Source organism: Enhydra lutris, unplaced genomic scaffold (assembly GCF_002288905.1).
Source record: "Enhydra lutris kenyoni isolate GAN:26980312 unplaced genomic scaffold, ASM228890v2 scaffoldscaffold12, whole genome shotgun sequence".
NCBI classification, from domain to species: Eukaryota; Metazoa; Chordata; class Mammalia; order Carnivora; family Mustelidae; genus Enhydra; species Enhydra lutris.
Window position 1 is genome coordinate 13,622,054 of NW_019154096.1, and position 24,434 is coordinate 13,646,487.

General features: G+C 37.2%; 1 protein-coding gene across 2 annotated transcripts in view; it reads left to right on the top strand.

Moving 5' to 3' along the window:
- Positions 1-24,434, top strand: part of LOC111144875 (BicC family RNA binding protein 1) — a 257,684-nt gene that overhangs the window by 66,889 nt on the left and 166,361 nt on the right. For both annotated transcript variants that reach the window (XM_022499445.1, XM_022499446.1), the window contains exon 2: positions 15,757-15,803. In XM_022499445.1, coding sequence (XP_022355153.1) covers positions 15,757-15,803 — 47 coding nt within the window. The remainder of the gene's footprint in view (positions 1-15,756; positions 15,804-24,434) is intronic.

Sequence of the window (24,434 nt, forward strand, 5' to 3'; positions counted from 1 at the left end):
GGATGTTAAGGCAGGTACAGCTTGGATTTCAAGCTGCTCATGTCCACTATTTAGAAATACTCCTTGCTTTCAGTCCTTTGTAGCCTGTCAAGATGCTCTCTACTTGAATCTTTTTCAGTCTCCTTTGGGTAATAGTTAAATAAGTTATTATAGTAGCACTGTATAATGGAACTATAATGTGAACTACAAATGTAACTTAAAATTTTATAACTACATGAAAAAGAAGAGTTGAGATTAATTTTAATAATAGTTTTCTTTAACCCCATATGTAAAAATGGTATTGTTTCAACATGTAATCCAAATATTACTGAGATTTTTACATTTTTCTGTGCTAAGTCTTTGAAATCCAGTATGTTTTTTACTCTTACAGTACATCTGGATTCAGACTAGCCATGTTTGAAGTGCTAAATAGCCACAAGTGGTCAGTGGCTATTGTTTTGGGCAGCGCAGCTCTCTGGGAAGACCAACATAATCTCATTGTGGTATGTTAGGTATTCATAATTACATTAAACTGTATAAAGGCCATGAACATACTTTAGCTTTTGATAAAGCTAGAAGACTGTTGATTTAAAAAAAAATTACTAATATTATGTAAATACTTAAAATTGTCAAATGGTGTTTATGACCCAGGCCAGACTAACTAGTGCTTCAGGAATTGCTTATGGAAGAAGAAAGAGGCCGGAGAAGCTAAATATTTGACAGGAGCAAAATTTCTCTTCATCAGTTGGACTGAGAGTACATTGACGTATGTTAGGGTCATCAGTCCACAAGGAATTCTTCACTGTCAGGTCAATAAATTTGAAGTCTAAGTAAACTCTTAGCCAGAGTTACTTGAAGAGTCCTAATTAAACGTTGTTTGAAGCAATGAATAATATAATTTAGGTGTTCTCAGATTTTTCTGAATATTTGTTTTCCTCCACTTGATAGCAGCAGATGCTTTGTGAAACTGAAAGTCGGTCGACTAGGAAATGTTGGCCTTTGCCTGAGGCTGCACTGTGCCCTGAGTGTGGTGGGGCCACCACTGTCTTAGGTCATCCCCAGCACTGGGATAATGGCAGAGCTTTACTGTCCTCAGAGGTTTGACAAATAAAGAAAGTCCCCTGCAACCTGCATTTTGATTAGTGTAATTCTGTAGAGCACTTAATTTTGGGGTTAATAGAATATAAACCTTAAATAGGCAGAGCAGTCCCCATTGTTAGAATAGATTATGACTGCTGCTCCCCCTCCATCATAAATTTTGTCATTCCTGTTAGTTCAGTTGGAAATTTGATGGGAAATGAAATAAAAAAAAAAAAAAAAGTCTCACAGGATGTCTTGGATTATTGGTGTAGTTCAATTAGTGGTTCATGCTCTAGGCCCAGATTGTAATGCATGGTCCATCTCTTTGCACTCATGCTCTTAACTATTGAGCCAGTTTAGACTGGGTAAATTAATAAGGTGTTATCTGTTTTATGTTTCATTTGATGTGACCTTCCAGTAAAAGTGGCCCTCTTTTAAGCAGTCTGTAATTAGAAATGTATACATTAAATTTCCTCTTTTTGGTTCATGCATTTTAGAGTGTCTCTTTCTGTCTCGAGGCTAGCTACTGTACTTGGATGTGAATCACAGAGGTTTTCCAAACATTGGATTTAGTGTTTTCAGCTGTGAAGTTTCCTACTGTGGGCATGAGAGTTATACAGAATTGGTATTTCAGTCTAGAAAGCACTAGGTTAATTAAAGCCTGTGATATTCTATGCTTGGTATGATTTCATTGTCCATTATTCATCTCTGATATTGCCACAGGCATTATCCCTTAAATAGCTTATATCCACATTTGACCTTCACACTTTTGTCAGATTGCTTTATACCTTGCGGGCTGAAAGTGATGCTGTGACAAACAGCCTTGGCTCACTCTCAGAGAGGAAGAAGGATTTCAAATATGTTACCTGATTTCTTTTTATAATTAAAAAGAAGTTCAAGCTATTTAAAGGCATTCTGAAAAATGCAAAGGAGAAAGTGATGAATGACCCAGTAATCCCACCAGTCAAATAATGATTGTTAATATTTTGATGTTTATTTTACTTTAAGTCTTTTTCCCCCCTAGCATATACATTCTATGTATATACATATATTCTTTTTTTTTTTTTAAAGATTTTATTTGTTTATTTGATAGAGCACAAGCAGGGGGAGTGGCAGGGAGAGGGAGAAGCAGGCTCCCACTGAGCAGAGAGCCCGATTCCAGGGCCCTGGGATCACTACTGAGCTGAAGGCAGACACTTAACTGACTGAGCCACCCAGGTGTCCCATGCATTCATTTTTACATAGAGAATTGAGATAATTCTGTATATCCTGTCTTACAGTCTCCTTAAAAAATAATTTATTTCATTTTTGAACATGGGGATTTTTTGGGGTGACTTTTTAAAAAATTCCTGTTAACATACAATATTATATTAGTTTCAGTTGTACAATATAGTGATTCAGTTTCATACACCACCCTGTACTCATCACAAATGTGCTCCTTAAATCCCCTTGCTTGTTAAACCCATCTCCCCACCCACCTCCCCTCTGGTGACCATCAGTTTGTTCTCTATAGTTAAGAGTCTATTTCTTGATTTATCGCTCTCCTTTTTTCCCCCTTTGCTTGTTTGTTTTGTTTCTTAAATTCCACATTTGAGTGAAATCATGTAGTGCTTGTCTTACTCTGACTTGTTTCACTTAGCATCATACACTCTGGCTCCATCCATATTGCTGCAAATGGCAAGAGTTCATTCTTCTTTTTTTTTAAAGATTTTATTTATTTGAGAAAGAGTGTGAGCAAGAGAGAGCACATGAGTAGGGGCAGGTGCAGGGAGGTGGGGAACCAGCCTCCCCACTGAGCAGGGAGCCTGGTGTGGGCCTTGATCCCAGGACCCTGAAATTGTGATCTGAGCTGAAGGTAGATGCTTAACTGATTGAGCCACCCAGGCACCCTGAGAGTTCATTCTTTTTAATAAGTAATATTCCCTTGCATATATATTCCACATCTTCTTCATCCATTTATCAATTGATGGCACTTGGCTGCTTCCATAACTTCACTATTATAAATAATGCTGCTACAAACATTGGGGTGCATATATCCCTTTGAATTAGTGTTTTTATATTCTTTGGGTAAATAGCCAGTAATTCAATTGCTGGATTGTAGGATGTTTCTATTTTTAACTTTTTTGGAGAATTTTTTTTTTTTTAAGATTTTTATTTATTTATTTGACACAGAGAGAGAGAGAGATCACAAGTAGGCAGAGAGGCAGGGAGAGAGGGGGAGGCAGGCTCCCCGCTGAGCAGAGAGCCTGATGCGGGGCTCGATCCCAGGACCCTGAGACCATGACCTGAGCTGAAGGCAGAGGCTTAAGCCACTGAGCCACCCAGGCGCCCCATCTATTTTTAACTTTTTTGAAGAACCTCTATACTATTTTCCACGATGGCTGCACTAGTTTGCATTCTCACCAACAGTGCAAGAGCGTTGTTCCCCTTTCTGTGTATCCTTGCCAACACCTGTTGTTTCTTGTTTTGTTGTTTTTAGCCATTCTGACAGATGTAAGGTGGTATCTCATTGTAGTTTTGATTCGCCTTTCCCTGACGGTAAGTGATGATGAGCAGTAGATGCTCATCTATTAGCCAAGTCAATGTTTTCTTTGGAGAAATGTCCATGTGTTCTGCCCATTTTTAAAATTGTATTATTTGCTTTTTGGGTGTTGAATTATCTAAGTTACTTAGATATTTTGGATACTGACCCTTTATCAGATGTGTTGTTTGCAGGTGCCTGGGTGGCTCAATTGGTCAGGCGTCTGTCTTCAGCTCAGGTCATGATTCTGGGGTCCTGGAATTGAGCCTCGCTCCCTGCTCAGAGGGGAGTCTGCTTCTCCCTCTACCCCTCGCTCCACTCTCGTGCTCTTTCTCTCAAATAAATAAATAAAATCTTAAAAGATAAGTTGTTTGCGGGACGCCTGGGTGGCTCAGTTGGTTAAGCAGCTGCCTTCGGCTCAGGTCATGATCCCAGCGTCCTGGGATCGAGTCCCACATCGGGCTCCTTGCTCATCAGGGAGCCTGCTTCTCCCTCTGCCTCTGCCTGCCATTCTGTCTGCCTGTGCTTGCTCTCTCTCCCTCCTCTCTCTGACAAAATAATTAAATAAAATCTTTAAAAAAAAAAAAAAAGGTAAGTTGTTTGCAAATAAGTTCTTCCATTCCCTAGTTTGCCTTTTAGTTTTGTTGTTTTTTTCCTTAACTATGCAGAAGAAGCTTTTTATTTTGATGTAGTCCCAGTAGTTTATTTTTGCTTTTATTTCCCTTGCCCCAGGGGACCGATCTAGAAAGAAGTTGCTACAGCTGATGTCAAAGAAGTTACTGCCTGTGCTTTCTTCCAGGTTTTTATGGTCTCGGGTCTTATATTTAGATGTTTCATCCATTTTGAATTTATTTTTGGGCACGGTATAAAAAAGAGGTCCAGTTTCCTTCTTTTGCTTATTGTTATCCAGTTTTCCCAACACCATTTGTTGAGAATATCTTTTTCCCATTAGATATTCTTTGCTGCTTTGTCAGAGATGAATTGACCATATAGTTGTGGGTTTATTTCTGGGTTTTCTATTCTGTTATATTGATCTAGTATCTGTTTTTGTGCCAGTACCATACTGTTTACTGCAACTTGGTAATGCAACTTGAAGTCCAGAATTGTGATGCTTCCAAGCTTTGCTTTCCTTTTACAAGATTGCTTTCTTTGAGGTCTTTCGTGGTTTCACACAAATTTTAGAGTTGTTCTAGTTCTGTGAAAAATGCTGCTCCTATTTTGAGAGGGGTTGCATTTAAATGTGTAGATTTCTGTGAGTAGTATAGACATTTTCATAGTATTTGTTCTTCCAGTCCATGAGCATGGAATGTGTTTCCATTTCTTTGTGTTATCTTCAGTTTCTTTCATTAATGTTTTACAGTTTTCAGAGTACAGGTCTTTCACTTCTTTGGTCAGTTTATTCCTAGGCATCTTACTATTTTTTGTGCAATTGTAAATGGGATTGTTTTCTTACTTTTTCTGCTCTTTGATTATTAGTGTATACAAAAGTAACAGATTTCCATACATTGATTTTGTGTCCTGGGATTTTTTTATGAGTTCTGGCAGTTTTTTGGTGGAATCTTTCAGGTGTTCTATCTATAGTATCATGTCATCTGCAAATAATGAAAGTTTTAGTTCTTCCTTAAAGGTTTGGATACATTTTATTTCTTTTGTTCTCTGCTGTGGCTAGGACTTCCAGTACTGTGTTGAATAAAAAGGGTGGGAGTAGACATCCTTGTCTTGTTTTTGACCTTAGGAGGAAAGCTCTCAGTTCACTGTGGATTTTTGATATACAGCTTTTATTATGTTGAATTATGTTCCCTCTAAACTTACTTTGTTGAGGGATTTTATCATGAATGGATGTTGTACTTTATCAAATTGTTCTTTTGCATCTATTGAAAGGATCATATGGTTTTTAAACTTTCTCTGATTGATGTGATGTAGAATGTTGATTGATTTGCAAATATGAACCACCCTTGCAACCCAGGAATAAATACCACTTGATCATGGTGAATGATTTTTTTTAACGTATTGTTGGATTTGGTTTGCTAGCATTTTGTTGAGGATTTTTGCATATATGGACATTGGAGAGATTGGGTGGTAATTCTATTGTTTTGTGGTGTCTTTATCTGCTTTGGTATCAGGGTAATGCTGGCTTCATAGAATGGATTTGGAAATTTTTCCTCCTTTTCTGTTTTTAGGAATAGTTTGAGAAGAATAGATACAAATTCTCCATTAAATGTTTGGTAGAATTTACCTGTGAAAGCATCTGGTCTTGGACTTTTGTTTGTTGGGATTTTTTTTTTTTAATTACTGATTCAATTTCTTTGTGGGTTTTGGTATGTTCAAATTTTCTATCTCTTCCTGTTTCAGTTTTGGTAGTTTCTATGTTTCTAGGAATTTACCCATTTCTTTTAGGTTATCCAGTTGATTGGCATATTAGTTTTTCATAATGTTCTCTGAGGATTCTTTTTATTTCTCTGGTGTTGGTTGTTATTTCTCTCTCATTTGTGATTTTATTTATTTGAGTACTTTGTCTTTTTGATAAGTCTGGCTAGAGGTTTATCAATTTTGTTGATTTTTTTCAAAGAACTAGCTACTGGTTTCATTGATCTCTTCTGTTGTTTTATAAGTTTGCATATTGTGTATTTCTGCTCTTTTGTTTTTTAATATTTTATTTGGGAGAGAGAGCACAAGAGATGGGGTGAGGCAGAGAAAGAGGGAGAAGCAGACTCCCTGCTGACCAGGGAGCCTGACGCAGGGCTGGATCCCAGGACCACAAGATCGTAACTTGAGCTGAAGTCTGATGTTTAACCAACTGAGCCACCCAAGTGCCCCACCTACTTTAGTCTTGGTTATTTCCTTCCTTTAGGTTTTGTTTGTTCTTCTTTCTTTAGGTTTAAGTTGTTTGAGATTTTTCTTGCTTCTTGAGGTAGACCTGTATTGCCTCTTAGAACCAATTCTGCTGCATCCCAAAGGTTTGTGTTTCATTTTCATTTGTCTCCATGTACTTCTTAAATTTTTTCTTTCACTTCCTGATTGACTAATTCATTGGTTAGTAGCATGTTATTTAACTTCCATTTATTTGTGGTCTTTCCAGATTTTTCTTACGGTTCATTTCTATTTTAAGAGTCTTTTGGTCAGAAAAGATGCATGATATGACTTCAATCTTTTTGAATTTGTTGAGGTTTGTTTTATGGCCTAATATGTGATCTGTTCTGGAGCGTGTTCCATATGCGCTTGTAAAGAATGTGTGTTCTGCTGTTTTAGGGTGGAATGTTTGAATATATCTGTTAAATCCATCTGGTCTAGTGTGTCATGCAAGCCATTGTTTTCTTGTTGATTTTCTGTTTAGATGATCTGTCTGTTGATGTAAGTGGGGGGTTAAAGTCCCCTACTGTTAAAATTGCAATATTATCAATTAGTTCTTTTATGTTTGTTATTAACTGTTTTATTTGGGTGTGCCCATGTTCATGCATAAATATTATAGTTGTTATATCTTCTTTTTGGATTATCCCCTTTATTATTATAGTGTCCTTTTTTGTCTCTTGCTACAGTTTTTGTTTTAAAGTCTATTTTGCCCAATATAAGTATTGTGAATTTGGCTTTCTTTTGACCTCTGTTTGCATGATAAATGTTTTTTCATTCATTCACCTGCAGGTGTTAGGTCTAAAATGATTCTCTTGTAGGCAGTCTATAGGTGGGTCTTGTTTTTTTTATGTATTCTGTCACCCTAGGTCTTTTTTTTTTTAATTTTCAGCGTAACAGTATTCATTGTTTTTGCACCACATCCAGTGCTCCATGCAATCCGTGCCCTCTCCAATACCCACCACCTGGTTCCCCCAACCTCCCACTCCCCGCCCCTTCAAAACCCTCAGATTGTTTTTCAGAGTCCATAGTCTCTCATGGTTCACCTCCCCTTCCAATTTCCCTCAACTCCCTTCTCCTCTCTAACTCCCCTTGTCCTCCATGCTATTTGTTATGCACCCTATGTCTTTTGATTGGAGCATTTAATCAATTTACATTCAAAGTAGTTTTTGTGTATTTATTGCCATTTTATTGTTTGTTTTGTGATTGTTTCTGAAGATTTTCTCTGATCTTTTCTTATCTTTCTCTTTTTCCTGCTTTTCTGGTTTTGCTTAGTGATATATTTGGATTTCCTGCTCTTTGTTCTTTGCATATATATTAATGATTTTTGATTTGTGATTACCACTAGGTTGGTATATAACATGTTCTGAATATAGCAATATATATGAAATTGATGGTCATTCAAGTTTGAACCATTCTTTACTCCTCTTCTGCCCATGTTTCAGGTATATGTTGTCATATTTTATATCCTCTTATGAGTTCCTTGAGTAAATTTTTTTTTAAAAGAAATACTAATTTTTACTGCTTTTTTTTTTGTTCTGTTTTCTTTCTTCGTACTGTCACATTAGGTCTTTCCTTTCCACTTACAGTCTCCTTTAGTATTTCTTGCAGTGGTCATGAATTCTTTTGGCTTTTGTTTGTCTGAGAAACTATCTCTACTGAATGATAGCCTTGTTGGGTAGAATATTCTTGACTGCAGATTTCTCCAGTTCAGCACTTTCAGTATATTATGCCACTTTCTTCTACCTTGGAAAGTTTCTGCCTTACGGGTTTTCCCTTGTAAATTACTGACTTCTTTTGTTTTGTTACTTATAAATGTTTTCTTAATCATTGTATTTTGCAATTTTAATTATAATATATTTTGGTGTGGAGCTGCTTTTTTTTATTCTGTTGGATGTTTTCTGCCTCCTGGATCTGGATATGTTTCTTTCTCCAGATTAGGGAAGTTTTTAGCTATTATTTCTTCAAATAAATTTTCTGCCCTCTTTTTACTCATTGTCTTCGAAGACTCCTACAATAAGAATGTTATTACATTTGATGGAAACACTGAGTTCCTTATGTAGATTTTCATTTTGAATAATACTTTTTTCCTCTCTTTTGTTCAGCTTGATTATTTTCCATTACTCTGTCTTCTAAGTCATGGATTTCTTCCTCTGCTTCTTCCAGCCTGCTGTTAATTCTTTTTCTTTCTTTTTTTTTTTAAATATTTTATTTATTTGTCAGAGAAAGAGAGGGTGAGCACACAGCAGGGGGAACAGCAGACAAAGGCGAAGGGAGAAGCAGCCTCCCCACTGAGCAAGTAGCCCAGTGTGGGGCTTGATCCCATGACCCTGAGATCATGACCTGAGCTGATGGCAGATGCTTAACCATCTGAACCACACAGGTGCCCCCAGCCTGCTGTTCATTCTACCAAGCATGTTTCACATTATGTTTAGTGAGTCTTTTATCTCTGCTATATTACTCCTTATCTCTGTGTTAAGGGTCTCACTTATGTCTTCCACTCGTTTTTCCTGTCCATTGATGATCATTACTTTAAATTCTTTATCAGGAATGTTAGTTATATCTGTTCTCATTTAGATCTCTGGTTATGGCTTTGTCTTGTTCTTCCATTTGGGACAGATTCCTCTATCTTCTCATTTTGTCCAAGTCTCCATGCCTGCTTCTCTGTGTTAGAAAAGTCAACTATGTTTCCTGCTCTTGATAACCTTATGAAAAAGAGGTCCTATAGTGCCCTGTAGTGTTTTTCTCAAGGTCCTGACACTTTAGAGAGTATCTCCAGTGTATGCTGCAGGTGCTCTTTGATGTGGCCTCTTCTCTACATTTAGTTGTGGAGTTTGTTCTGACAGTCTTCAGGTCAATTCCTGGGGTATTTATGATGATTTGATAGTTATGTAGTTGTATTCCTGGGATGCGGCAAGACTAGAGACCTCCTACTCCACTACCATCTTCCTCCTGTCTCTTCTGAACATGGGCAGTTTTAACTGCAAAACAACAACAACAACAACAAAAAACAATATTTAAGAAAAGCATTAAACTGAAGAATAAATTCATTCTCAAATTACCAACCACTATTTGAAGGGAAAAAAAAATACTTTTGTCTGTTTCTTCTTGATTTTTCTCTACAGGGCTACATGCTTTTCTTGCTTTTAAATTTTTTTTTAAAGCAGGTAACTTTGATTTGTTCATTGTGGTCCCTGAAAGCAGGTAGGGAATTTTAGGAAAGATGAGGTCTGAAAATCCTCACACTTACTGTGATATATAACTTTCAGAAGCTATTGTTCATTACTGATGTTTAAACTTGGAGTGTTTTTCAGTTTACTAGGTATTTGAATGACTTTGAGAATTGAAGGAACTTTAAAAATGGACTTAATGTCTACTATTCAATCAATTCTCAGAACTTTATATGCCACTCTTAGATATGAGTATTAGATATGATTCATGAAAATAAAAAGTTCTTTGGAAGTATATAATAACTGCATCTTCTTCATCTTTTTATGATTCCTCTTTCAGTGAAATTGGCTCAATTGTCATGGAAGTTTTCTGAAAACAATAATATACAGAATAAAATATCTCACATAGCTCTTTTAGCATATTCATTAAATTGATCTGATAAGTGAATGTTTTAAAATTTTAGTACTTTTGCAGGAGAATCAGGGTACCTAAATGTTCACATTTATTTTCAGGTGACATTCACATACAGCAGCCTTCTTGGTTGCAAATGTGCTACAGTTGGATTGTGTTAAGAAAAAGGGATAAATGCCTTGAATCCTCATAGAGTTGAAGAATTACTTCTTTTTTTTTTATTTTTTTTATTTGACAGACAGATCACAAGTAGGCAGAGAGGCAGGCAGAGAGAGACAGGAGGAGGAGGCAGGCTCCCTGCTGAGCAGAGAGCCCGATGCGGGACTCGATCCCAGAACCCTGAGATCATGACCTGAGCCGAAGGCAGAGGCTTTAACCACTGAGCCACCCAGGCGCCCCAAGAATTACTTCTAATTTATTTTTATATTGAACTGTTTTGTTTGTTTTGTTTTGTTTTGGCTCAGATTCCACAGGGTTGAGGAAAAAACCCATTGCCTGTCCAGCGAGTTTTTAAAGATATTCCATTCTGTGTTTTAAATAACATAATCCTTGTTTTTTTAGATTTGACTCCAGAAAGCATTAGATGTTATACTAGAAAAGCATTTTAGAGTGAAAGGGATATTTAAACAAGTTTCCATATGCCTTAAGATTTTTAAATTGAGTTCCCCCCCTTTAATTCAGTAATTAATTAGATTTACCCTGTAGTTTGGTGCGAATATAATAGTTTACACCTGTTTTAACTTTTGCTGTTTTTATTGGCTATGGATTTTGCCATCCCATATTTCTTGTGAAGCAAAAATATCAAATACGGGCAAAGCATTGGAGAAATTATAATAAACATAAAAATGAATTGTTCAGCTTAAAATATGAAATGCTTTACCTGCACAGCCATGTTTCAGTAGTATTGAAGTAATTTATTCTTGAAGTTCTATGTCATGAAAATAAAGAGAGTTGCTTTCATTGGCAAGAATAATCCAGGGTTTTTACAATCAAATGACTAAATTTTGGAACATCAGGCAGAGGTCATGTTATAAAGACAGAGAAAGCCTGCTAAATCATTTTGTGTGTGTTCATGATACTGTGGAATAAAAAAGATGAGGGTGTATCGGTTTATAAGAATATGAAGACTCAACAGAACTGTTATACCACGGAATATAGTCAGACTTCAAAGGTCAAGGAATGTCACAACATCAGGATGGCTTGGCTCATTTCACAGGCAATATTTGCCGCTCCAACCATAGTGAAAAGACAACCATTGAGTCAAGATATTATCATATCTCATGGTGTTTTTTTTTTCTTTTTATATCCAACTCTTATATGGTCTTCCTAAAAGTACCCTGTGTTCTTCAGGCCTGGTGGGAGCTGCCCAGCTGTAATGTTGGATTAAGAGTAAAATGAGTAGCTTTTTAGTACATTGTTCTGAATGAGAATAGCTAAATTAAGTTTCTCTTAAGTTTGGTTTGGATGAAGTTGTTACCATGAAAAGATCTTTGGGAAGTTGTCACTAAAATTAAATTTTGATTTTGGCTTTATCTTATTAGTGGGTGACTCTGGCTATATGGGCCAAGGTTGTAAGTTGAATGAGATCAGGGCCTTCCCAATTTTGACTGACCAGTACAGGACTTAAATATTCGTGGAATGAAAGAAGGAACTACTTTTTATTCTTTTCTGCATCTGTAAAATGAACTTATTAAATACCTAACTTTATACTGAGTAGTAAATATTCTGCACAATCTCTCACTTCTTCAGAGGAGTTTATATTTTAATACTGAGGAATTTGGACTATTTGAGAACTGAGCTCTCCAATTTGAGCAGGGAGGATCTGCCACTGGGGTGGCTGAGAGAATGCTTTTGGTGTTATGTCCTTCTCCTTTAATTGGCTTCTGTGGCCCTGACAGCTTTGCCTGCATGGCGTCAGTAAAAGGCTGGCAGGAGACTGAGCAACATGGGAATGAGATAAGGAAGAGTTACTATATATATATAGTGCCTATGACGTGGTCTAACCATGGTTTGTACCTGAGACAATGATCTTACTAAGCATCTGGTCGGAGTCTCTTACTAGGGTACTTGGTGGGCTTAAGGAATAGACACTACTCAGGATTTAGGGGGAAATCAGGCTCAGATTTGGAGTTTCTTATATGTCAATACTTGGAAGGAAAAAGGCCAAAGAATTTCAGTATGAGTATTTTTGGTGCCATTGAGTATCCCTGCTTCCTCTTTCCCTTGATCTCCTAAGGTTGCTAAAGGTGCAGGTTTCTTTTAAATTTTAGATGTTTTTCTAGAATGCAGTTAATTATAATTTGAGTCTAAGGAAAATCCTCTCTCCCTCTTTTTATTCATGCAAGGATTGAAAGGCCATTCTGTGAAGTCTGTTTAGCTGGACTTGGAATGAAGGGGCATTTCAAGGTTGTGACATAATGAGTTTATCATGAGCAAAATAAGTGTCCTAAAGGAAATGTCTGTAATAAAGTGTACTTGTATTATGAAATTTAAAATGATGAATTCTAATTTGTGAAGGAGTTCCCTGTGGGTGAAAGGCGTCTTAATAGGCCTGTCTTGCTTCATAGGTCTTTGAAAATATCTTTGACGCTAAAGTTTCTTTTCAAAGAAGTATTTCCTCAATGTCACTAGAATTTTTTCAGATCTTTGTGCCACACTATGCAATTTTGATCACCAAGCAATTTTGTCATTACATAGGGACCCTTCAAACTGTTTTTTGCTTTAGAGATAAAGAGAAAGCCTAAGAGACGGCCAAGCTGAAATGCCCCCAATGCACTTATTAGGTTTGGGTACTAGACCTTTTGTCTTGCCTAGGTAGCCCCTCTAGCTAGGATCATCCACATTTTCCAATTTATTTAGAAAGTATAAGCTTTGCTTTTGTTGTTGTTTTGTTTTGTTTTTATTTTTGTTTTTGTTTTGGTCAAATTTGCTTTTTATGGTTTTTAAAAAAAAATTTTTAAGATTTTATTTGTTTATTTGACAGAGAGAGATCACAAGTAGGCAGAGAAGCTGGCAGAGAGAGAGGAGGAAGCAGGCTCCCTGCTGAGCAGAGATTCCCAGTGTGGAGCTGGATCCTAGGACCCTGAGAACATGACCTGAGCTGAAGGCAGAGGCTTAACCCACTGAGCCACCTAGGGGCCCCTTTTTTAAACTTTTTTAAAATTTGTTTTTATTTTTATTTTTTAAGTAGTCTCCATGCCCAGTGTGGAACCCAATGTGGGGTCTGAACTCATGACCCCAAGATCAAGACCTGAGCTGAGATCAAGATCTGGAAGTTTAACTGACTGAGTCACCCAGTCACCCTTCCTTTTTTCTTTTTTTAAAGTTTTAATATTAACATATTTCCAAATTAGAAAGTGAAAATCATAATTGGTAGTGTTAACTTGCAGGAAACCTATTTGTGGAAGTGTGTGATTCAAATGCTCACATGTCTTTGCTCAGTTTCTGTTCTCAGTTCATGCTGTTGGAGATATGGTATTTGTACAGAAAGTAAAGTTAAATGGTATTGGCATTATGTATTAGGGTTTTTTGCATTTTTTTGTTATGTTTTTTGCTGCTGTAACAAATTATAAGCATAATGGTATACAACATAAATTTATTCGTATAGTTCCAGCGTTCCAAAGTCTGAAATGGATTTCACTGGCATATATCAAGGTGTTGGCAGGCCATCCTCCCTTCAGAGGCTCCAGGGAAGAATCCATTTCCTTGCCTTTCCCAGCTTCTAGAGGCCACCTCTGTTCTTTAGCTTGTGGCCCCCTTTGTCCATCTTCAAAGCCAGCAGTGTAGCATCTCTAATATCTTTCTCCATTGACCTCTCCTTTCTTTGTTATGTGTCCTGCTCTCCTTCTGCTTCTATTGTCACCTCACCTTCTTGGATTCTGACCTTCCCACTTCCCTCTTACAAGGACCTTGTGATGACATTGCGCCTACCTGGGTAATTCAGGATTGTCTCCCAAGCTCAACAGCCTTAATTTAATCACACCTGCAAAATCCCTTTTGCCACATAAAGTAAGATATTCATAGGTTCCAGGAATTAGGGCATGAACATCTTTGAGGGGCTGTTGTTTAAGCCTGCCTTTAGCATAGAGTTTTAAATTTTTTGTTTCTTTTTAGCTCTTCGTTTCGTTTTGTTTCTTTTTTTTAAAAAATATTTTATTTATTTATTTGAGAGAGAGAGCGAGTGAGAGAGAGCATGAGGGGAGGGAGAAGCAGACTCCCCACTGAGCTGGGAGCTGACATGGAGCTCGATCCCAGGACCCTGAGATCATGACTTGTTGACAAAAATACATATTTTTACAAGATTATAGAATGTGTCTTATATTTAACTATGAAATTAAAGCTGGCTAAAAAATTTAATTTTAATACTTGCTATTTCTTTGAGGGAATTTCTTTGAGTTTTGAGTCTTCCACCTAACAGAATGACCTGCCACATTTCTTGGGTCATCATTAATTTTTTTTAAATTGAGGTATAATTGACACACAAGAGTCTTTAATAATTTTAACAAGTGTCCGGGACACGCATACACACGTGTGTATGTATATGCATGTACACACGGTGCTCCTCATCAATATTGACAAGTAGGTGTTTGGGGTACCATGGCTTCCAGATTTCATTGTCTAGGAGTTCTTGCGCCAGCTCATTTTCTTGTCTTATCCAAGGGGTGCTTCTCCGGTTCACCACTGTTCCGCCCTGCACCTGAATTTGAAACCTGTTTGGTGTTTGCTTTCCTTTTTTTTTTTTTTTTTTTTTTTTTTAAGAGAGAGCATGAGTTGGGGGTGGGTGTCCGGGAGGAGGAGGGGAAAGGAGGAGGGAGAGAGAGGATCTTAAGCAGGTTCCACACCCAGCGCAGAGCCCAACACAGGGCTTGATCTCATGACTCTAATATTATGACTTGAGCCAAAATTAAGAGTCAGGTGCTTAATCAACTGAGTCCCCCAATGCAGTTCGAGGCTTTTGCAAGCAAGATGCTATTGGTTCTTGTCCCCTCTCTTCTTTTAGTCAAATTGCTTACTCCTCTCCACATATTAAAAAGAAGGTTCACAGACTTATAAGACTTTTGAATGTAGAGACCTGTGTTTCTCCTATATTTATAGTCTGCCATTTAGAAATAAGAACAATTATTCAAAGGTAATGACTTTTAAATTAATCTCACATGAAGTTTTATTGTTGTGCATGACCTTCTCTATTACCGTTTCATCCTCATGTTGTTTTGTCTCTTTCTTATAAATGTGAATTAAGGAGTTAATTGAAGTAGTATGATGGCAGCTGAAACCCAGGTTGATTATATAGTCATTGCAAAGCATAGAACAAATAGCTAAGAGTATAGGCCTTGTGGGATGAACCACCCATTGAAAAGGCAACCTCATGCCTGGGATTGGTTGCAGATAGGAAGTGCTTAGAGCACTATAGTTTATTATATTGGTAGTTGCAGTTGCTCATGTCATTGTTTAATTATGAAAGGATGCGATTACTTTCATCTGTGTGTGAAAAGAGAGACCTGGGTCTTTCAGACAAAAAAAAAAAAAGTGTGAAATTATCTGAATTATTTGATTGAATTAGTGTTTTTGTTTTTGTTTGTGACTTTCCATCAGATGAGGCCTGTTCAGGTAGGCACTGAGCTTTGGGAGAGCAAGAATGGCATCTCGTTTATTGCTCTGTTATTCTCATACTTGATACTTGAAAGGCATTTGAATACAAAGGCTGAAAAAAAAGAAACTATTTTAAATGTATACGTTTTTATTTACAGCTGCTGCTGAAGGAAAAGGCAAAAGTGGGGAAGACTTTTTTCAGAAGGTAAGTTGCTTTGTACTCCTGCCTCTTAGTGATAATTAAGGAGAAGTCAGTGTGTCTCAATGGTTACACTCAAGGCCCATGAAAGCTCCCCTTCCATATGAAGGCAAATAGGTTTTGTTGAGACAGTGGAGATGCTCAGGGCAAAGAATGGGTGAGATGTTGTTTGGCAAGTAACCGTTCTAACTTCTTGCTCCTCCTCAGCAACCCTAATGAGGCAAAGAGGCAGTGAAGGCTGCCAGGTATGCTGTGCTAGTTGTCTTTCCCGGCTACCCTCATTGCTTCTTTCCCCATATACATACTTGACCTGGGACGTGGAGAGGAATCCTTCACAGCTTTCCTCATTTCTGGTAAGCACGACCATGGGTGGCGTACTATTATCAGTGAAAGATGAACCTTTAGACCTGCTTGCTCACTATTGGTGATGGTGTCCAGTGTGTCCTGACTGTCCTCTGGGAGTTCTGAACTTCACTGAAGCCAGTCTTGCTAGTCATATTTAGCAAAGGGAACTGGGAGTGGACCTGATTGAAAAATGGATATGAGAACTATGATTAGCAATTGATTATTCCTAGTCAGCTCTATTTTAAAGTCAGAGTTTTGTATAAGAGAAGATGCCTATCCTTTCAAAAAAATTGACACAAGTTCATGTTCTTTTTTCATTTATTTGGATTTATTATATTTGTGTCTTTGTTGTTGGGATCCAGAAAGCATGTGTGTAACAACAAATACACAGATGTTCCGGAGTGAAATAAAGCAGCAACTATAGATGAGGTTAAATAATGCTGTAGAAGGTCATAAGCCTTTGGAAATCACCTGTGTGTAACCAGATGTGGCCTTTACAGCCTCTTTATTTTTGTTCTGTGTAATCTACATTTTTTCTTTTTTGTTAGCTTCAACATTTTCTTCATTCTCTGCCAAGAATATGGAAGCAAATATTTTCAGCCAGTACTTGTATTGCCATTTCTTCATTCTGAAAGTATTTACCACCTGCTGTATTCCACACGCTAGAGAGACTAAAATGAGCAAGGCATAGTCCTTGCCCTGAAGAAATTAGTCTGCTGTCTGGCAGTAAAGTATAGAAATAGCAGGAGAGTCTGGGGCTGCAGAGGGTTAAGCACTTGACTGGGGCTCTAGGAGATAAGAAAGGACTTCTTGAGTACTTAGGAGTAGTAGTTAATTGAAGACATAGGCTTGGGTGGGCTGGGAGGGCATTCTGGGCAAAGAAAAAATGTAAGAAAGCTAAACAGGATTGGAAGAATTCCTGTGACATTTGGCTTGCACACATACATCTGTGGAGTTCATAGTTCATGGTGAGATATAATATCTTATGAAATATCTTATATGTATTGGGGGGGGTTCCTAAAGGGACTTAAATTTAAAAAATTTTAGAATGCTATGCTGGCCAAATAGAATGTGTCTGACCAGAGTTTTCTACCCCTCTTTAGGCTCATCTGTTGAAGTTTCTGTACTTATCAGAAACCCCTTACTTGGCATTATCTGATAATGGTTGATATCCAACTTATCATTACCTGGGCATTTCAGAAGCCTCTTCCCTGTACCTCAGGCAGGCTTGCCATGAGGGAGGAAAGGAGAAGACAAATAGTAGAAATCAAAGATCTGCTTTGGGTTGGCTGTGAAGGGACAGAGAGATGTGATCTGTGGAAGGATTTTATTTCATTGTTTTTAAGCTTGTGGACAGATGGAAAAAGCAGATTGTTCAGCTTTGTTTGACTGAGACATTTGAAAAACTGAATCAAAACATGGTGTATGTGGTCATAAAGGACCTTCATTCTTAGAAGATTTGCTAATATTTATCACCCTTTGTGGAGCCATATAGACATTCCAGCAGTTTAAATAGAAACACATGTTTGAATCCAGGAACATGTGTGCGTCCAGCAAACCATGCGTTGGAATCATAGATTCCATTCCTGGTCACAGGTTAATGAAGTCCCTGAATAACTAAATGGGAATAGTTTTCATCTCTTTATGTTCTTCTGTAGTTCAGTAGAATGTCCTCCTGATAAATGTCCATGCAGATTTTGGATAGTCACCCTGGAAAAGAAACCTGTGACTTAATAAAAGGCAAACATTCCAAATTCTAAAAGAGTAATTTTCGGTGTTTTGACCAGACATGAGTAGACATTATGGTTCATCTACAGTAGAATGAAGTAATGGAGAAGTATTGAATTGTTCTCCAGGAGCTGACTTCTAGTTTCACACATATTCCAGTTTCAGATAATGACATTTGGGAAGTATTTATGAATAAGAAATGGGCCACAGTGCTGGTCATTTCATCTATGAGAAAATAATTTTCTTTTCTCAGAGTTAGGCAGATATGAAGGCTGTATATGGTCATTATTAGAATATGTTTTGGTTTTGATTCTCAGTGTGTATCTCAGACCAAAATTAAAATCTCTCTTGAGTTGACTTTAAAATTTGATCACCCTTATTGTTTTATAACATCTAAGCTTTGTACTGGCTTTCCCTAGAGAGGAGATTGGAGAAGGAGTGTGAGGCTTTTATATGTTAATTTTTGTACTATTAAAATATAAAATCATAAAATGTGCTTTACTAAATTTAATTATTCTCACAAAAATTTTTCAAATTAAAAGAAAATCTTCAAGAATAAGAAATCTTTAAGAATTAGATTTGGTAGATTCGCAAAAGAGTTTAAATTGTAATCTAAAACTAAGGTCATCAAATGCATTGTTTCAGATTCGGAGCAGTGATTGTTTAGTTTATACTTGAACTTCTCCAGTAGAGTCACATTTATTGTTTCAGAGATTTACCTCGTTTCTACATACTGTTTTATCGCGTGTATTTGTAAAGTTTTATTTCCCCTGGTACTCTATTAGAGCAAAAGGCTAACCTGTTATAGCAGAGAAACTCAATGATTTGGTGGCTTAAAGAACAGTTATTTCTTTTACTTTTTTGTAACATTATAAGGAGAATATTCCCCATTGGTGGGTGGCTCTGTCCTATGCTATCAGTTAAAGACCCAGATTCCATCTAAGAAGTAGCTCTGTTACTCCTTAAGTAATGGACCTCCTCTTTGTGGTTGGTTTGGGTGAGCACCATGTGTAAATGGGAGCTGGTAAGAAAGAAGAAGAGTATACAGGAAGTATGCCCCAGTCTTAGGCCTAGACCTGGAGGTATATGTCATGTCTTATAACCAATTGGAGAAAACTGGTTACATAGGCTTACCAAACTGTTGTCATGGGGAGGGAGGAGGAGGAGCATATGGAGGAGGATTGATTTTTGTAAGCACTGTCTACCAAAAGGCAGATAGTTCTGAAAAATGGGTGTAGTGGAGTGCAGTGTCTTCCTGTGGTATGCTTTGAAACCTTTTGTGTTAGTTTTAGGGCTGCTGAAACAGTGTATCACAGACTGGGTGACCACAGAAATTGACTGTCTCACAGTTCTGGAGGTAGGAGTCCATGAGCAAGGTGTCAGCAGGGGTGGTTCCTCACAGCCGACTGTGAGGGAGAACCTGTGCCATTCCTGTCTCCAAGCTTTTGGTGGTTTGCTTACCATCTTTGGTGTTCCTTGGCTTGTAGAAGTGTCCTCCCCATCACTGTCTTTGTCTTCACAGGCACTCTCCTTGTGTGTGTGTGTCTCTCTCTATCCAAATTTTCTCTTTTTGTAAGGACAATGGTCATATTGGATTAGGGCTCACCCCAGTGATCTCATCTTACTAATTACATCTGCTGTGACCCTGTTTCCAAATAAGGTCGTAATCTGAGGTACTGGGAATTAGGATTTCAACATAGGCATTTTTTGTGGGACACAATTCAACCTTTAAACATTTCTTTTTTTTTTTTTTTTTTTTAAAGATTTTATTTATTTATCTGACAGACAGAGATCACAGGTAGGCAGAGAGGCAGGCAAAGAGAGGAAGGGAAGCAGGCTCCCTGCTGAGCAGAGAGCCTGATGCGGGGCTCGATCCCAGGACCCTGGGATCATGACCTGAGCCGAAGGCAGAGGCTTTAACCCACTGAGCCACCCAGGCGCCCCCCTATAAACATTTCTTAATGGAGGAAGTCATTCTTTAGGAAAATTCAGTATAATTAGAAAATTTTCCTCAAAGTGTAAAGGTTATTTATCATACTTTAATCTACACATTTTAAGTGCCTACTCGTTTATATTAAATTTATTCTTTTTACTTATTACAAGTCATTTCTAAATTGTCTAGAACAAATATATAATTAATGCAGAAGAAAAAAAAATGTAATCTGTCATCCCATCTTTGAAAGAGAACTATTTATATACTCTTAGACTTTTTTTTGTGTGTGTATATTAAAAATGCATATAAGTGCTTTTTACATATTCTCTGATTGGCTGATAGAATTATAAATCAAACTGTTTGCATTGGGTACATTCCAAATGTTTTTCTGTATGAATGCTTTGCAAGATCTCCAGTAATTGTACTTTTTATTCTTTGGCTGTAACTATACTTACAAAAAGGAAGGAATGGATACAACTTTATCATTTCTCTCTAGCTCGCTGTCCACCTCTCATGGCAACTTTAATTGAAACACATGGAAATGATCTGCCAGGATTTTTACAGTTCTTTTGGGCATTTGTTCATGGCTTACTCACTGTCTGTCCTGTTTCCTTTTAATCAGTTCTTTTTTTTCTTGTGAGATGACTATGGCCAGATTGGAGGGAAAACGTGTTACAGTATATTAGGTGGGGATGAGTATAGCGATTGTGCTACGAATGTGACTCATCAAAGCACAGTGCTTTATTTAGGAATCCTGAATCCCAATGGCTGAAGAAGACAAAATCCAGTCAGCATCATAACTGATGAAAGCTAGGTTTTCCATTGCATCAGGTTATATACATTATTTCTCCCCAAAGTATACATCACACATTTTTAATGCAGGGATAGTTTATAGTCTTAAAATATGTCAGTTTGGAAAACTGACCGATATCCTATGGCTTTTCATGAGAACAGTAAGACTAACATAAATAAGATACTGTTTGGTGGCCTATGTGCTGTATTTTTAGTACCCTCAAACTCATCCTTTTAAGGCAAACAGATTACTTTTGTCATTTTAAGACTGAAAAGTAGCAAGTGTTAATCTTCTGAGGAAAATTGTGGGAGAAGTATTTGTTTCCCTTTGCACCACAAAATGAGTGTTTTAGTTGATCTTAGGGACTTCTTTAATCTTTTTATTGGGGCAGGGGCCAAAGCAGAAATTATAGAATTGCTTCTACTTTTTCCATGGGTCAATTTTTGTATGTGTTGAATAGATATTCCTCTGGTAATAGAAATAAAATTTGGTTTAATTATTTAAAAATGAATTCAATTAACTATAGCCTAGGATATACTTTCTCTAACACTAAGACTTTATGCTTAAACATTTTAAATTCTGTGTAAGTAAAATTAAGATATTTTAAAGTTTTAATCTTGGTGTTTGTTTTAATAGGTAATGTATTCACATGGTTTGCAATTCAAACATTACAAAAAGGTGTATATACAGTGAAGAGTATTTGGTGTCACAGTTCTGAAGATGTGTGGAGAAGGTTATGCAGCATTAAAGTGTTGATTCTAATTTTAAGCAAAGGTGATCAGGAATGGATGTCACCACTAAAAGGCAGTTAAGTCTTGAAGCTAACATTCAGAGATGTTGAATTCTTATTCCTGATTATAACAGTATGGCCCCAAGAATAAGTTTCAGTGAGAGAATTTGTTGTCACAGTTCTCCCTGGCTAAACAGGGATGACTGACCATTTATAAGATTTAGAAAAATAGAACAACCCTTCCAAAATAGGTTGTCTGATCTTTTTAAAAGCTGTTAAAGGTAGGAATCGATCCTATGTTTTGTTTTGTTTTTTTTAAAGATTTTATTCATTTACTTGAGAGAGAGTATGAGAGAAAGAGAGAGAGACTCTGTGCACACAGGAGCATGGGGAAGTGGCAGAGGGAGAAGCAGAGTCCCCACTGAGCAGGGAGCCCTATTCTGGACTCCATTCCAGGACCCTGGGATCATGACCTGAGCCAAATGCAGATGATTAACTGGCTGAGCCACTCAGGGGTCCTGATCCTGTGTTTTTAAAAAAGATTTAGTTATTTATTTGAGAGAGAGAGAGTGGGGGGAGGGACAGAGGGAAAAGGAGAGAATCCTCAAGCTGACTCCCTGCTGAGTGCAGAGCCAGAGGTGGGGCTCTATCCCAGGATACCGAGGTCATGACCTGAGCTGAAATCAAGAGTCCAGTGCTCAACCAGCTGAGCCACCCAGGCACCCCTTGATACCATTTTTATGCCTTGTAATTTGCTCTCTATTATCTAGCAGATAAGGGAGAGAAAAGATTAAGAAAAAGACTAAGTAACTTGTTCATCATCCATTCTCTGGTCTTCTAAGTTGTCTTGGTGTTTTATCTGACATGAGTAGCCTGGATGTTGGGCCTATGTTTGTAGCATGCTCTGTAATCACGTGGAGTTCTATTGTCATGTCTATTTTGGCTTTATTTCTGGCAGCCATTTCACACAACTGCTTTATGAAAACCCATTTTGTCTTTTATTCCTCTCTCTGCAACCACAGGTAGGGGATGTCATTAAGATTCCTATAAAACATAGCTTGATGGTAGTCAGTATACCCTAATTACTACTATGATTTTTTTCAGTGAATAATCTTAAATCAGTATCTGGTGAAGTTTAGTTTTTTCCAGTTAGAATATTCTCTCTTCTTGAAACCAAACTCAAGGCGCTGGTTCATGTGGAAAATCAAAAACTGAATTCATGAAAATTGGTTTTTTAAGAAGGGTTACTAGGCAGGACTCTGGATTAAATAGTGACATGCAGTGTACCTGGCTGGGATAGAATGGCAATTGAAAGGTCCAGTTAAGTGATTTATTGGTCTTAGTTTAAAATGGCTTTTATATTATTTTGTAAAATGCTCTCCCTGAATGGATTAAAGTCCTTAATCCCTATAGTTGTCAATATTTTTCTTAATTGAAAAATATTGAGATACAGACTTCTTTATTTATGGCTGATATTAAGATTTCAGGGCAATTTTAACATGGCACAGGTAAACAAAAATTATACTAATAACTGATAATATGCAAATATAAACATATTTGGGGGATTAGAAGCAATTTTTCAAGATAGTGGCATTAACTATTTCTGAGGTGGGATTAAGTTTGATTAGTTCTGATCAGAGGAGCCTTGCAATTGCTTTGGTATATATGTGTGTATATTTAATTATGTCCTTTGATTGTTATATGATTCAAATTGTCTTTATATCTAAGAAAGATAAATTCAGTCGTGTATGTACATACATAGTACACCTACAGAGAGGTGTCTAGAGATCATTGTAAAAGGATGTTCATGTGGTAATATGTATAATAATTAAAATTAAAATTGATTAAAAATAAGCTACATGCTTAATATAATGCTTGAAATATGCTATATCCAAACTTTGTATTATTAGGTAGACATTAAAAATCATGCTTTTTTGGTAAGTAATTAATGAATTAAGAAAATGAGTATCATATAAATATAAAAATCAGGACAGAAGGTATATAAATAGCTTGTCTCAAATTTTCTTATATATATTTATGCTTTGAAAAATGATTGGGGCAGAAGTTATGCCAAATGATAGCAGTGATTGGCTTGGCTGTGGGATTATGGTTCATTTTTATTCTTTCTCTGTACTTTCCTTATGGTGGGCTTCTAATACTTTTAAAACCAAGACTAACAGCAACTACCATGTCATGGAGAAAAGCAGATCATCATGGCTAATAGTTTGAGGTTGTTCACAGATGCATAAATTGTTGTCAATTTATAGCATATACAAAATTTTGTTGAAAAGAGTCTGAGAGGTCATCTGGTTCTGCTTCCCATCAAGCCCTGAAGTTCCTTCTGTATCATAGCGTTTGTAAACAGAGTAGATCCCAGGTATATACAAGGCAGATCATTTTTTAGTCGGTGCTAATTTTTTAGAAAGTCCCTCCCCATTTGCCCTTGCTTTGCCATTTGGAAGTCTAAAAATTTTTGAAGATGGTTTGTACAACATCTCTATGTCTTCTTTTCTTTAGACTAAAGATACTTAGTTTCTGATTTATCGTCTGACATAATTTTCAGACCTCTCACCATTCTGTTCACTCTCAGGGTCAGGGTCCCATGTGGCAACAATATCTGGACACAATATTTTGTCTGTATAGTGATAGTGAGGCCTGAAAATCTGTGATATTGATGTGATTCAGAAGTAGGTAAAGATTACCTAACCTGTGCGTTGGTACAGATGTGAAGAATTGACATTTCTTGCCATTCTTCACCCAGCTGAGTAAGGCTGGCCCCAATTCATCGCTAGGGACATAACATAAAATGAGGATACTTGATTTCAGACTGACAGGTCAGGGCCCACTTAGATATAGCTCACACGTTCTGTCTCTCACTCTAAGCTCTTGGCCTGACATTTGGCTTGGAGACATGTCACCCTTATGGTGACCCGCATATGAAAGTGTAGAAAGCATCTCCCTGGAAGACTTCACCTGGCTCTGTGACTCAGTAGTCCAAACTCCTGTATGATTTTCTTTCTTCATTATGGACTCCATAAGGTTACCTAGGGTAAAAGACTCAGCTGAAGGGTTACAGCCCATAAAACAATGGGTCTGTGTAGTGCCATT